Source organism: Hyperolius riggenbachi, chromosome 11, assembly GCF_040937935.1.
Source record: "Hyperolius riggenbachi isolate aHypRig1 chromosome 11, aHypRig1.pri, whole genome shotgun sequence".
NCBI classification, from domain to species: domain Eukaryota; kingdom Metazoa; phylum Chordata; class Amphibia; order Anura; family Hyperoliidae; genus Hyperolius; species Hyperolius riggenbachi.
The window spans coordinates 218,238,970-218,253,400 of record NC_090656.1 but is presented as its reverse complement, the minus strand read 5'-3'; the positions used below and the strand labels follow the sequence as shown (position 1 = coordinate 218,253,400).

The window sequence follows — 14,431 nt, the reverse complement described above, 5'->3', positions numbered from 1 at the left end:
CAATAGTCATTTATAAATCATTTAGTGAGCGTTTTGACCATTGTAAAATCTTTCCTCTCTCTCATTTATATCCTGAAATTTATCACAGGTGGAAACATCTTTAGTCCTGTCAGGCGGAATGTTTGTTTACTGAAAATTCCGCAGCCAGTGAAAATAACGCCTGGTCTCCCAGAATGCTATGTGAGGAGAATTCTGTATAGCTAAACAGCCTAGGCTAAGCATCACTGGGAGGGCGGAGCTACATATCAATATACAGCAATATACAGATATAGGAAGTGTTTCTGATGCTGAAACAGGGAAAATGACCATTAAAGTAGGTATCCTGAATCATTTACTGCATTCTACTATATGTCACCACAGGGCCTCTTTAAATTGTATTCAATTATCCTCACAACTGAGTTTTTATGGAAAATATTGTAATTATTAATAGCAATTTATATCAGCTCCAGCATCTTCCATGGCACTGTACTACAGGCAATACATAAGTGTGATAGAGATAGATAGATAGATATATATATATTCTGGTGTAAAGGACTACTTTTTAACTCTTGAAAATCTTCTGAAAATTCAGGGGTCATCTTATACGCCGGCTGTCATTGATGCCGGGTGATACAACCTATCCTGTTACCGCCTCTCAGATCTCGCTGCATATACGGAATGGGAATAGAGATATATATATATACACACACACACACACACACACACACACACACACACACACACACACACACAGTCTTAAAGCAGCCATCAAGCTAATTAACTTACCCCCGATCTACTTACCTGGGGCTTTCTCCAGCCCCTTGCAGCTGACATGTCCCACACCACAGCTCCGCTCAGTCGCCGGCCCTGGGTTCCTGCCGGTGCAGAGGGTGACCTTGAGGTTGTCCTCTACTGTGCCTGCGCAAGCTCCACTGTCAATCGGGTCCAAGTTGTCCGCAGAGTACTGCGCAAGCTCAGTAGTTCTGCGCCCATGCAGTACAGTCCAGACAACGTGGACTTGATTGACAGAGGCGCTCGCGCAGGCGCAGTAGAGTACGGCCTGGCAAGACCCTGTGCGGGGTTGCCAGGCCAGTGGCTGAGAGCGGACCTTTCGGCATGGGGGGTAGGTTAATTAGCTTGATGACTCCTTTAAACTCAGATTACAAACAGCCCGTTTGGAGCAGGCAGTGTAGTGTCTGCCCCGATGGCACGTTGTGGTCCTGTTGGAGTCCATAGCAGATGCATTTCCACCACAAAGACGCCACGGGAGTCGGACTGCGCTGACTGGACCTGACTGCAGGAATTGCCGGGCTGCCTAGGGGAGGACAGGGACCGATCAGCCTGAAGGGGGCCGGAGGAAGCAGCAGGAATGTATTTTTTTCCCCCAAGCATCTCCTGTTTCCTTTAAAGCCTTAGTTCACCCTCTCAGCTTTTTCATTGTTAATGTGGATCCAAGATAAACTTTTACTCATTGCATAATTGACTTCCTTTCAAATAGTTTAAAGGGATTTCCTCAAGCCAAATACTTTTTTTGTTTTGTTTTTATACTCTAATTCCCTATAAACTAAACAAGCCTCATCCACAGCTTCTCCAGAGAACCTTGGCACCACTGGCGTAACAATAGGGGAAGCAGCCCCTGCCCCCGCGGGGGGGGGGGCTGGGCCCCGCTCATGGTTGTTTTGGGTGGGGGCAGGAGGGGGTCGCAGCATGAGGTGAGAGCTTGGTAGCATGTCCGTGGGGAGGGGGGACAATTCCCCCCCCCCCACACACACACACCTCGGGCTCTCCCCTCCTGCATCTATGTAAGTGTGAGCAGCAGCAGCTATAATTACCTCCATTCACCACCGGAGGTCGCCGATCTGCAAGGGCTTCACAATACTTCCTGTTATGTGAAAGTAATGTAAAGCCCTTGCAGATCGGCGACCTCCGGTGGTGAATGGAGGTAATTATAGCTGCTGCCGCTGCTAACACTTACATAGATGCAGGAGGGTAGCGCAGAGAGGAGAGCCTGAGGTGAGGGAGTGGGGGGGGGGGGGGGAATTGTCCCCCCTCCCCACGGACATGCTACCAAGCTCTCCCCTCATGCTGCAACCCCTCCTGCCCCCCTAAAACGGCCATGAGCTGGCCCCAGGGTGTGTGTGTGTGTGGGGGGGGGGGGATTGGGCCGCTCAAATTCTTGCAGGAGAGCCCGGAGACTTCTAGTTACGCCCCTGCTTGGCACTCTGAGACCCACGTAGCAAGGGATTATGGGAGCTCAGTCCGGGCAGGAGGAGGAGGAGGTTACTAGCCATTGATTTCAGAGGCAGAGGGGAGGAGGGAGGAGGAGAGGGGACTGAATTTACACACAGGCAAGCGGATAGTATCTCCAGCCCTCAGCCTGTGACAATGTGACAAACAGCTCTCACTGTATCATAGGAAGAAATAATCGCTGATAGCTGATTGCAGCTAGATTTGCTGTGTAAACTATCTAAACTTTTGATAAGATATATAGACAAGTTAGGCCTGGTGCACACCGAGCGGCTTTTGAAGCGTTTTGCAAACCGCTGCCACCTGTGAAAACGCTTGGCTAATGTATCTCAATGGGATGGTGCACACCAGCGGTTTGAGGTTTTTAGCAAACCGCAAACGTGGGTCCTGAAGCACTTTTGCGGTTTGCAGAAGCGTTTCTGCCTCAAAGTATAGGAAAAGCGCAAACCACTCTGAAAACGCTACATCAGAGCGGTTTTCCAGGCATTTTTGTTACAGTAGCTGTTCAGTAACAGCTTTACTGTAACAATATATGAAATCTGCTACACAAAAACGCTCCAGAAAACGCTAGGCATGTTTAGAAAACCTCCTTAAGGGCCCGTTCACACTGAACGCGTTTCCATGTGCGTTTTGGAAACGCGTGCGGGGGGCCGACACGCAGGACATCAGACATTGCATAGAGTGCAATGTCTGATGTTCACACAGCATGCGTTCCGGACCTGTGCGGTCCGGGAACGCATGCTGCACGCAGATTTTACAAAAACGCGCGGCTGTCCCATTCACTTTTCAGTGATGGGATCAGCCACGCAAAGCATACGAACGCGGATGGCGTGCGTTCGTACGCGTTGCGGTCCGCACTTTGTAGTCTGAACGGGCCCTAAATCTGCTTCAAAAACCTCTAGCGTTTTGAGGATCTGCTAGCGGTTTTAGTGTGCACTGGGCATAACTTGTTATAGTTTACTAGCAGGTCACTGACCAACCCCCTTCTGGTAATCTATGAGCTGGTGCCATATTTTCCTTTTGTAAATGAGCAAACACAATGACGTTTTCTTAAACACAGTTTTTTTTTTGTTTTGTTTTTTTTTTGACATGTGATGAATTCAAAACCACCTAGGAAACCTTTTACATGGAGCGCTACTGAATGCATGTAAAGAACATGCCTGAAATACGCCATCATATGTGGTTACGTGATGAGCATTTTACAGGGAACTGTCAAAATAAATCTTCATTTATTATTCATTAATTATATCATTAATTCACTAATTCATGACATTTATGGGTTTGTTTTGTGCCTCCTAGGACTAGTATAAATAAATCCAGACCGCAGCCCACCAATATTATTATGTACCTTAAAGGACATCTGAAGTGAGGTATATGGAAGCTGCCATATTTATTTCCTTTTAAATAATACCAGTTGCCTGGCTATCCTGCTGATGATCTGTAATACTTTTAGCCATAGACCCTGAACAAGCATGCAGCAGATCAGGTGCTGACAAGATTCTCTGCATGCTTGTTTTTGGTGTGATTCAGACACTACTGCAGCCAAATAGATCAGCAGGGCTGCCTGGCAACTCGTATGGTTTAAAAGTAAACAAATATGGCAGCCTCCATCTACCACTCACTACAGTTGTCCTTTCAAACTTTATGTAATAAAATAAAATAAAAAATTCCACCCGCTATTTCCTGAAGCACGGACTTTCAGAGCAGCAGATGGCGAACTTCTCAGACCACTCAGAAAGTTCTGAGTTCAGGTAGGCCTCGTTCACATCTTAGTGGTTTGCCGGCGATTTCGGCAAAACGCTGAAGCGCTAGTGCTTTTTAAAGCGCTAGTGCCATAATACCCTATGGGCCCGTTCTCACTTAAGCGATTTGCGTTAATTGCCGGTGATTAACGCAAATCGCCAAATGCAAATTTGTATCCTACACCACTTTCAGGCGATTTCCTGGTGATCGTGTTTAGTGCTATAGAAGCGCTAATCACGATTGTGCAAAAAGTGTGAATAGCGATTTTTTTGCGTTCATCGCCGCAAAACGCTAGCTAAAGCGCTAGCATTTTGTCTTTTGCAAGTGTGAATGGGGCCATACATTGTAACAATCATTAGGTACTTTTTTTCAAAAGCATCAGCATTGTAACCCAAAAAAACCCACATTGCGTCCAAAAATCGCATTTCAAAGAGTGCGCACATTTTCCATGCGATCCCCCCCTAATAGTGCATGTGTAAGCACCTTAAACGTGTCCATTAATGATCCAATTGCTTGAACCATCAACCGTTCAATGCAATCGATCGGAAACGATCGCATGGACCCACCAACTGAGCGGAAAATAAGAAATCCAATCAGACTCAATTGCGAAATTCAAATTGCTGGAACAATCAATAGAATATACATTCATAGTCAAATGGCACCCAATCGATCGCACGGTCAATCACCCAGAAGATTGTACCGTTAATGAGCAGCTGACAGCTCCTGTGGTAAAGAGGCCTAACTCTTTCAGCTGCGCTGCTTCATATTATGTGGTCAGATTTAATTGATAAAAAACGAAGGGTTTCTGGATTCAGAAGCCTCATTTGACACCAGCCATCTGCTGAGTGAGCTGTCAGTCGGTCTCAGCGCCCAGACGTGGGCTGCAGTGTCATTTTCCTGACTAATAAAGTTCCTCACTTGGAAACCTTCCCTTGAGTCTAACATATGACCAGCACAGCCGCATTCCAACAGGAAAGCCAGAGGCACACAGAAAAACGCAGCCGACACTGCTGCTGCCTCTCCGTATATGGAAATGTTACGGATATCATATCGGTTATAAATAAAGATGTGTGTGTATAAAGAAAAAGGGAAAAAAAAAATAAAAAAAACAGCTTTACAAACTTTTTCCACAAGTCGTCTTTTCCAGAAACGCTTTCACACAACTAGTGAAATTAAACAAGCAGATCCACCCTCGGCTTCTATGAACAGAGCTGCTCTTGTCGCCTCTCAGGAACCAATCAGATTCATAGTTGCTCTGCGTCAGATCAGTGACGCCTCATTGGTCCAAAATACCTGTCCTCAGATTAAAGGACACCTGAAGTGGGAGGAATGTAGAGGGCGCCATATTTATTTCCTAAATAATACCAGTTGCCTGGCAGCCCTGCTGATTTGTCATGCATCACTGTATCTGGATCACACACACCTGAAACAAGCATGCAGCAAATCCAGCCAAAAACATCCGATCTGTATGCTTGTTCAGGGGCTATGGCTAAAGGTATTGGGGCAGAGGAATAGCAGGGCAGCCAGGCAATTGTTTAATAGGAAATAAATATGGCAGCCTCCACCTCGTCAGGTTTCACTTTTGCAGAGAGCACTGAAAGGGTTAAGCCCCAGTGTTTACTGTATGAGGAGACAGCCATGGTAGAGCTCCTGCAGTCTATTCACAGCTTCTGATAAGACATTTTTGATCTGGCTATACAAACCCATAACAGGGAGCAGTGAATTTCTTCAGGAACTATGTGTGGAATAAAGACTTTTCATTGTGTGCTGTGCAAGAGTTTGGGTCCTTTACTTTAAAATAAGCCTGTAAGTTTGGAAAATAAAACAAATGCAGTGTTCTCCCCAGAATTTTTTTCCAGCCGGGTGGCATGAAAAAGTAGCTGGGTGGGGCGATACGAGAGAATACAGGGCTTACAGCAGAGGCGGTGGTGAGCCGAAGACAGCCGGGTGCTCATCAAAACCAGCCGGGTGGAGCACCCAGCTAAAAGAGCCTGGGGAGAACACTGAAATTAGACTTACCTCAGGAGAGGGAAGCCTCTGGATCTTAAAGGGAACCTTAACTGAGAGGGATATGGATGTTTCCTTTTAAACAATACCAGTTGCCTGGCAGCCCTGCTGATCTCTGTGGCTGTCGTAGTGGCTGAATCACTCACCTGAAACAAGCATGCAGCTAATCCAGTCTGACTTCAGGCAGAGCACCTGATCTGCATGCTTGTTCAGGGGCTGTGGCTAAAAGTATTAGAGACACATGATCAGCAGGAGAGTCAGGCAACTGGTATTATTTTAAAAAGGAAACACCTATATCCTTCTCAGTTTAGGTTCCCTTTAAGGAGGCTTCTCCCGTCTCCCTCCACCAGCACAGTCCAGCGCTGGCAGCCTTGAACACACAGCCACAATAATATTTACACTGACCTGCCTGCGCAGTAGCGGCTTTCTGCTCTGGAGGAAATAGTCGGTGAAGCAGACTTGAGTCAGGCTCGGCTATTTCCGCTGGAACCCGAGGGGAAGCGGATACTGCACCTGCGCAAGGCTCCCGACAAGAGGCAAGTACCTCCTATGGGCAAACTCTTTCCCTTCAGGTAAACTTTAAAGTGAGAGGGATATGGAGGCTGCCATATTTGTTCCCTGTTAAACAATGCCAGTCCTGCTGATCTATTTGGCAGCAGAAGTGTCTGAATCACAACCTGAAACAAGCATGCAGCTAATCCAGTCAGACGCCAGTCAGAGCACCTGATCTGCTGCATGCCTGTTCGGGGTCTATGGCTAAAAGTATTAGAGGCAGATGATCAGCAGGATAGCCAGGAAATAAATAAGTCAGTCCTCTCCCTTCGGGTTCCCTTTAAAGAGACTAACAACATTTTCAGCCTTATTTCTTCTATCCTATAAGTTCCTATACCTGTTCTAATGTGGCCTGAATTACAGCAGCCTTTTCTAGTTGCACTGACTCTGTAATATATCTAATCTTTTCTTTGTCAAGCTTTGTCGACCCAGAGAGGAATGCACTGCCTCTGCTGTGATAGGGAGAAGTTATGAACGTCCCCTACAGGCTCTCTGTGTGTGCTTTGTTTATCCCTTACAGACAGATCTCTGCTCTCAATTTCAGCTCGTCTGTGGGGGGAGGGAGCTGCCCATGCTGAGAAACTGTGAGAATTCCTGACTGGAGTGCAGAAAATTCACTATGAAATAAAAATTTGTAGTATACTGTAACATGATATATGTATATACACAAATATCACTTCCTGGCTAGTGGCCATGCTTTTTTTTGTAAACACTGCCTAAAACTGGCGATTAAAAGCCAAGATCACGGCGAGGAGCAGCAAAAATGCCAAAGAAGGATCCAGGAGATCACAGTGACTTGATTGGTATGTTTTTTACTGTACAAATCAGACAGTACAGATTCTCTTTAACCACTTGAGGACCGTGGGCTTTACCCACCTTAAAGGGAAGGTTCAGGGACACCTTGAAAAAAATAAAAATCGATATCCACTTACCTGGGGCTTCCTCCAGCCCGTGGCAGGCAGGAGGTGCCCTCGCCGCCGCTCCAGAGGCTTCCGGTCGTCTTCGGTGGCCGACCCGACCTGGCCAGGCCGGCTGCCAGGTCGGGCTCTTCTGCGCTCCAAGGCCCGGCACTTCTGCGTCCCACGCCGGCGCGCTGACGTCATCGGACGTCCGCCGGGCTGTACTGCGCAGGCGCAGTAGTTCTGCGCCTGCGCAGTACAGCCCGGCGGACGTCCGATGACGTCAGCGCGCCCGCGTGGGACGCAGAAGAGCCCGTCCTTGGAGCGCAGAAGAGCCCGACCTGGCAGCCGGCCTGGCCAGGTCGGCCACCGAAGACGACCGGAAGCCTCTGGAGCGGCGGCGAGGGCACCTCCTGCCTGCCACGGGCTGGAGGAAGCCCCAGGTAAGTGGATATCGATTTTTATTTTTTTCAAGGTGTCCCTGAACCTTCCCTTTAAGGACCAGACCCTTTTTTTTCCCATTCAGACAACTGCAGCTTTCACGGTTTATTGCTCGCTCATACAACCTACCACCTAAATGAATTTTGGCTCCTTTTCTTGTCACTTATAAAGCTTTCTTTTGGTGCTATTTGATTGCTGCTGCGATTTTTACTTTTCATTATATTCATCAAAAAAGACATGAATTTTGTCAAAAAAATGATTTTTTTAACTTTCTGTGCTGACATTTTTCAAATAAAGTAAAATTTCTGTATACATGCAGCACGAAAAATGTGGACAAACATGTTTTTGATTAAAAAAAAAACCCCATTCAGCCTATATTTATTGGTTTGGGTAAAAGTTATAGCGTTTACAAATTATGGTGCAAAAAGTTAATTTTCCCATTTTGTACCATCTATGACTTTTCTGACCACCTGTCATGTTTCATGAGGGGCTAGAATTCCAGGATAGTATAAATACCCCCAAAATGACCCCATTTTGGAAAGAAGACATCCCAAAGTATTCACTGAGAGGCATAGTGAGTTCATAGAAGATATTATTTTTTGTCACAAGTTAGCGGAAAATGACACTTTGTGACAAAAGAAAAAAAAAAAAAAAGTTTCCATTTTTTGCTAACTTGCGACAAAAAAAAAAAAAAAAAAGAAATCTGCCACGGACTCACTATGCTCCTCTCTGAATACCTTGAAGTGTCTACTTTCCAAAATGGGGTAATTTGTGGGGTGTGTTTACTGTCCTGGCATTTTGGGGGGTGCCTAATTGTAAGCACCCCTGTAAAGCCTAAAGGTGCTCATTGGACTTTGGGCCCCTTAGCGCAGTTAGGCTGCAAAAAAGTGCCACACATGTGGTATTGCCGTACTCAGGAGAAGTAGTATAATGTGTTTTGGGGTGTATTTTTACACATACCCATGCTGGGTGGGAGGAATATCTCTGTAAATGACAATTGTTTGATGTTTTTTACACACACAATTGTCCATTTACAGAGATATTTCTCCCACCCAGCATGGGCATGTGTAAAAATACACCCCAAAACACATTATACTACTTCTCCTGAGTACGGCGATACCACATGTGTGGCACTTTTTTGCACCCTAACTGCGCTAAGGGGCCCAAAGTCCAATGAGTACCTTTAGGATTTCACAGGTCATTTTTGTTTCAAGACTACTCCTCACGGTTTAGGGCCCCTAAAATGCCAGGGCAGTATAGGAACCCCACTAATGACCCCATTTTAGAAAGAAGACACCCCAAGGTATTCCGTTAGGAGTATGGTGAGTTCATAGAAGATTTTATTTTTTGTCACAAGGAAGTAGACACACTGCATATTTATTGCAGGATTTGTATCAGCTGTAACAAAGAAATGTTTTCTGTAAAGGTTATTCTGCTGTTGCTTATCTTTTAGAGCAGAGAGGAAGTTCTAAGTTCAGGCCTGAAATAGTTAGTTTATGGCCAGTGTTCCCCCTGCCCTAATAACGGTAAAATTGCCATGCGCTCCCTGGGCAGGTAACTTTGCCGGAGTTTACTGCATCAGGCCCCATGTGTGGCATTAACTTAGATGCACTGCCCACTGTGTACAATCTGCGTGGTAGTCCATAGACTTCACAATTTCCTGCACAAAGCATTATCGCACAGTGGATTGCAGTCATAGGCAGAGCTGTGGAGTCGGAGCAATTTTGGGTACCTGGAGTTGGTGGTTTCAATATACTGAGGAGTCGGATGATTTTTGAACCAAATCCATAGCTTAGTACAAATTAGACTAAGGAGTCGGATGATTTCTGTACCGACTCCAGAGCCCTGGTCATAGGGACAACACACACACACACACACACACACACACACACACACACACACACACACACACACACACACGTTTCCCCATCTATTGTATAGCAGCCGCAAACGCGCATGCGTAGTAATGCGTACCATCACGTCCACATTGTGTTCACCAGCCCCAAGGCCCATACACCACAGAAAGTGGCAAGATTGGAGACGGATTGTACAATCGGGTTGTTGAAGTACAGTTGAAGTAAGAGGTATACGGAGGCTGCCATATTTATTTCCTTTTAACCAGCTGAGCGGTCTGGACGAGCTCAGCTCGTCCATTACCGCCAGAGGCTGCCGCTCAGGCCCTGCTGGGCCGATTTTAATGAAATAAAAAGCAGCACACGCAGCCGGCACTTTGCCAGCCGCGTGTGCTGCCTGATCGCCGCTGCAGCGCGGCGATCCGCCGCGAGCAGCGGCGAAAGAGGGTCCCCCCAGCCGCCTGAGCCCAGCGTAGCCGGAACAAACAGTTCCGGCCAGCGCTAAGGGCTGGATCGGAGGCGGCTGACGTCAGGACGTCGGTTGACGTCCATGACGTCACTCCGCTCGTCGCCATGGCGACGAGGTAAGCGAAACACGGAAGGCCGCTTATTGCGGCCTTCCGTGTTACTTCTGGCCGCCGGAGGCGATCAGAAGAACGCCTCCGGAGCGCCCTCTAGTGGGCTTTCATGCAGCCAACTTTCAGTTGGCTGCATGAAATAGTTTTTTTTTTATTTAAAAAAAAACCTCCCGCAGCCACCCTGGCGATTTAATCAGAACGCCAGGGTGGTTAAGCAATACCAGTTGCCTGGCAGCCCTGCTGATCTCTTTGGCTGCAGTAGTGTCTAAATCACACACCTGGAACAAGCATGCAGCCATTCGAGTTAGACTTCGAAGGAACCGAGGTGTGAGACCTACGGAAGCTGCCATATTCATTTCCTTTTATACAATACCAGTTGCCTGGCAGCCCTGCTGATCTTTCTGGTCAGTAGGGTCTAAATCACACACCTGAAATGAGCATGCAGCTAATCTTGTCAGATTTGTCATAGACATCTGATCTGTATGCTTGTTCTGGGTCTATGGCTTAAAGGGGAACTCAAGTAAGAGGTATACGGAGGCTGCCATATTTATTTCCTTTTAATCAATACCAGTTGCCTGGCAGCCCTGCTGGACTATTTCTCTGCAGTAGTATCTGAATAGCACCAGAAACAAGCATGCAGCTAGTTTTGTCAGATCTGACTTTAAAGTCTGAAACACCTGATCTGCTGCATGCTTGTTCAGGGGCTATGGCTAATAGTATTAGAGGCAGAGGATCAGCAGGGCTGCCAGGCAACTGGTATTGCTTAAAAGGAAATATACATGGCAGCCTCCATATATCTTTCTCTTCAGTTCCCCTTTAACATATTAGAGGCAGAGGATCATCAGGACAGTCAGGCAATGTCTATTGTTTAGGAAATAAAGAGGTCAGCCTCCATATCCTTCTCACCTCAGGTTCCCTTTCAGTCAGAGCATCTGATCTGCATGCTTGTTCAGGGTCTGTGACTAAAAGCAGTGTTCTCCCCTGGCTCTTTTAGCTGGGTGTTCCACCCGGCTAGTTTTGGTGAGCACCCGGCTGTTATCAGCTCACCTCCTCCTATGCTGTAAGCAGAGTTGTGCACAGAAGCACCGGCCCTGCATTCTCACATCTCACCCCACCCGGTTACATTTTCATGCCACCCGGCTAATTTTTCATACCACCCGGCTGGAAAAAACATCTGGGGAGAACACTGTAAAAGTATTATGCTAGATACACACAATGCAACTTTCTGATAGATTTACTGTCACATAAATTATTTCCAACATGTCCAATCTGATTTCCGATCAATTTTCCTTTCACTTCTATGGAAAACCGATCAGAAAATCGATCGGAAATCAGATTAGACATGTTGGAAATAGTCGATCTGACAGTTAATTTGTCAGGAAATTGCATTGTGTGTACCTAGCATTAGGCCTCGTTCACATTGGGTACATTGAGAAACGTATAAAAGCACATGATAAAAACCGCATGCGTTTGTGCGCAATTTAGTGTGCGTTTCAGTGCATTGCGGTGCACTTTTTTAAGCATGTTTTGCTTATTGTAACAGTAGCAGTTATCAATAAAGATTTGTTTTCAAATGAAAATGTGGTTTTTTTTTATTTAGGGGTAAAAAAATGCATGCGCTTCTATGCGCTAAAAAAGCACACCCATTCACTTGCATTGATGTGCGGTTTACAGCTCAACGCACAGAAATGCATCCAACACTACACGTTTTTGTAACGCAGCTCAGTGCATAGATGTGAACCAGGCACAATTACATGGGCAAATCAATACCTTGCAGAACTGAGCTATAAAAAGCGCACAAAAACGTACCTAGTGTGAACAAGGCCTTAGAGACTGAGGATCAGCAGGTTAGCCAGGCAATGTGCATTGTTTAAAAGTAAATAAATATGGCAGCCTCCATATCCCTCTGAGTTCAGGTGTATGTTAAGTGTTCCGATGACAGAGAGCGCTGTATTTTTAATGTACTGAAGACATTTCCAAGGATATGGATAGGATGGCGTATTTGGCTACATTCACAGTGGGCATTGCGTTTTCTATAAAAGCAAGAATGTAACAGAGCAGAAAGTTACTTTGTACATTATCCGTACGTTTTGTCGTATACAGTGAGGCATACAATGAAAAATATGCTTCAAAGCGCTAGTCTACTTTAGGGGACCCAGCAGCAATTTCATGGGGACATTCAGCTAACGTGATTGGGTGGACAGCACCCTCTTGAACTTAAACCACACCCACACAAATTGGCCAATCACAACAGGTTATTTTGCTGTACGTGGGAACCGTGATTGGGGAACTGTTCCCTATGAGTTTTCCAGCTGGGTCCCCTAAAGTAGACTAATACCTGCGTCATTGCCACTGTTAACGCACGTTTTGCGATAGCGCATTCGTTTTGACTGCACCAGTTGTACTGCAATCGTCACATAGGTGTTACATTGCAGTGTGATGTTCCACGTTAACATGCGCACGTCCCAATGTGATCCTAGCCTAAGGGCTCGTTCACACTAGAGGTGCTTTTGGACTTTAAAAGCGGCTACACCATGCTTTCCTATGGCGTAGTTCAGATTGCGGCGTTCCGTGTGCCGTCAGTTGACATAAGCGCTGCATGGACCATTTCCAGGGAATTTTGCCCTGAATGAAAGGTATAGGAAAAGCACAAAACGCTCACAAAAATCGCTTTGTGCAGCGATTGCGTTTTTTAAGAATAACTACATTGTATTTATTTTCCGGATCAAAGAGTTCACTTCCTGACTTGTGGCAGGGAGTGAATTAAAAAACCGCTCTGGAAAAGCGCTTTTAACAAAAACGTGCCCACCCAAGCGCCGGGAAAGTGGGGGGGGGGGGGGGGGGGGGCGGAATGCCTCAAAAAACTGCCAACGCGACCGGACAAGCTATCGGAACGCAATGGGAACGAGGCCTGAAAGGGCCTAACCACACACAAAATCAGTCATATTGTTTGGTCCAGATGGAAAATCTAGATCGATCGGTAGCGGTGGGCTGAGAGCAGCGACAGATTCGACAACATATGTGTTGTGACACATTGTGATTATGACGTCATCCAGGGACATGGTTTGGGCTCTTTAGGAAGTTTTGAAAAGTTGCCAGATGCCCCCCAATAGTGTGTATGCCCACTCATGGGTGTCTGTGCGAGCCCTCCAGTATTCTGTGTGCCCACCCAGAGGGTTGCTGCATAACTTACGAAGAGGTGAGGAAGGAGCCTAAAGTCTGGAAAACCCCATCAAGGGGTGAATAGAAGGGATTCCAGCTGTATGAGTCAGCCCAATCCAAGCAGCACATGGCCCTCTGTCCTGGACTCCTATCACCCCATAATGATGAAAGATTCAGGACTGAGACCCCCAGTCTGGGCACAGTGCCCCCTTTCCAGCCTGGGTGACAGAGCCCACCACCCCAATCCAGGATAGTAAGAGACACAATAGAATGACTAGGCTGTAGGAGGACTATACCCTGGACAAGGGTGGTCCTCTTTTCCTCTATTATACTTATTCCCTATGTCACTTAGTGATCTGATCCCCCCATTACTTGCTGAACAAGGCTGAGACTTACATATAACATACATTATAATCACGTGCATTCATTCTACCCCCCGATCTGCCCCTCTGCCCCCCGCATCTGCCCCGCACTCACCATCAGTGGTCGCTGACATCTCTATGAGGGTCTCATCCTCCTTGTGGTTGTGGCTGGAGCGCAGCATGGTGCCCGCCGGAGACCCCCGCTGCCCACTCCGGAGGGGAGATCCAGACAGCAGCCAGCCGCCCGGAGACAGCCAAGGAGCTGAGTGCAGCACAAGACGGGAGAAGACCTCCCCTCCCTTCCCCCTCCTCCACCATCATCATCCCTCCTCCTCCACCTCCACCCACTGAGCACTCAGCAGCACTACACACACTCATAGGTACTACATACAATACAATACATATATATACTATATGCAAACATACTGTATATACAATATACTATACAGATAGGATCCCTCCCTCCTCCACCATCATCATCCCTCCTCCTCCTCCAGCCACTGAGCACATTCATAGGTACTGTAATACATATACTATATGCAAACATATAAAATATACAATACAGAGGGGGCCCCCTCCACCACCTTCATCATCATCATCATCCCTCC

The 14,431-nt window shown here is 46.7% G+C and overlaps 1 protein-coding gene across 4 annotated transcripts in view; it reads right to left on the bottom strand.

Moving 5' to 3' along the window:
• The window catches only part of ANO5 (anoctamin 5), a 182,354-nt gene extending 168,272 nt beyond the window's left edge, over positions 1-14,082 (bottom strand). For all 4 annotated transcript variants that reach the window (XM_068260357.1, XM_068260358.1, XM_068260359.1 and 1 more), the window contains exon 1: positions 13,939-14,082. In XM_068260357.1, the coding sequence (XP_068116458.1) occupies positions 13,939-14,005 (67 nt within the window). In that variant the 5' untranslated portion in view covers positions 14,006-14,082. The remainder of the gene's footprint in view (positions 1-13,938) is intronic.
• Between the last annotated feature and the right edge of the window lie 349 nt (positions 14,083-14,431).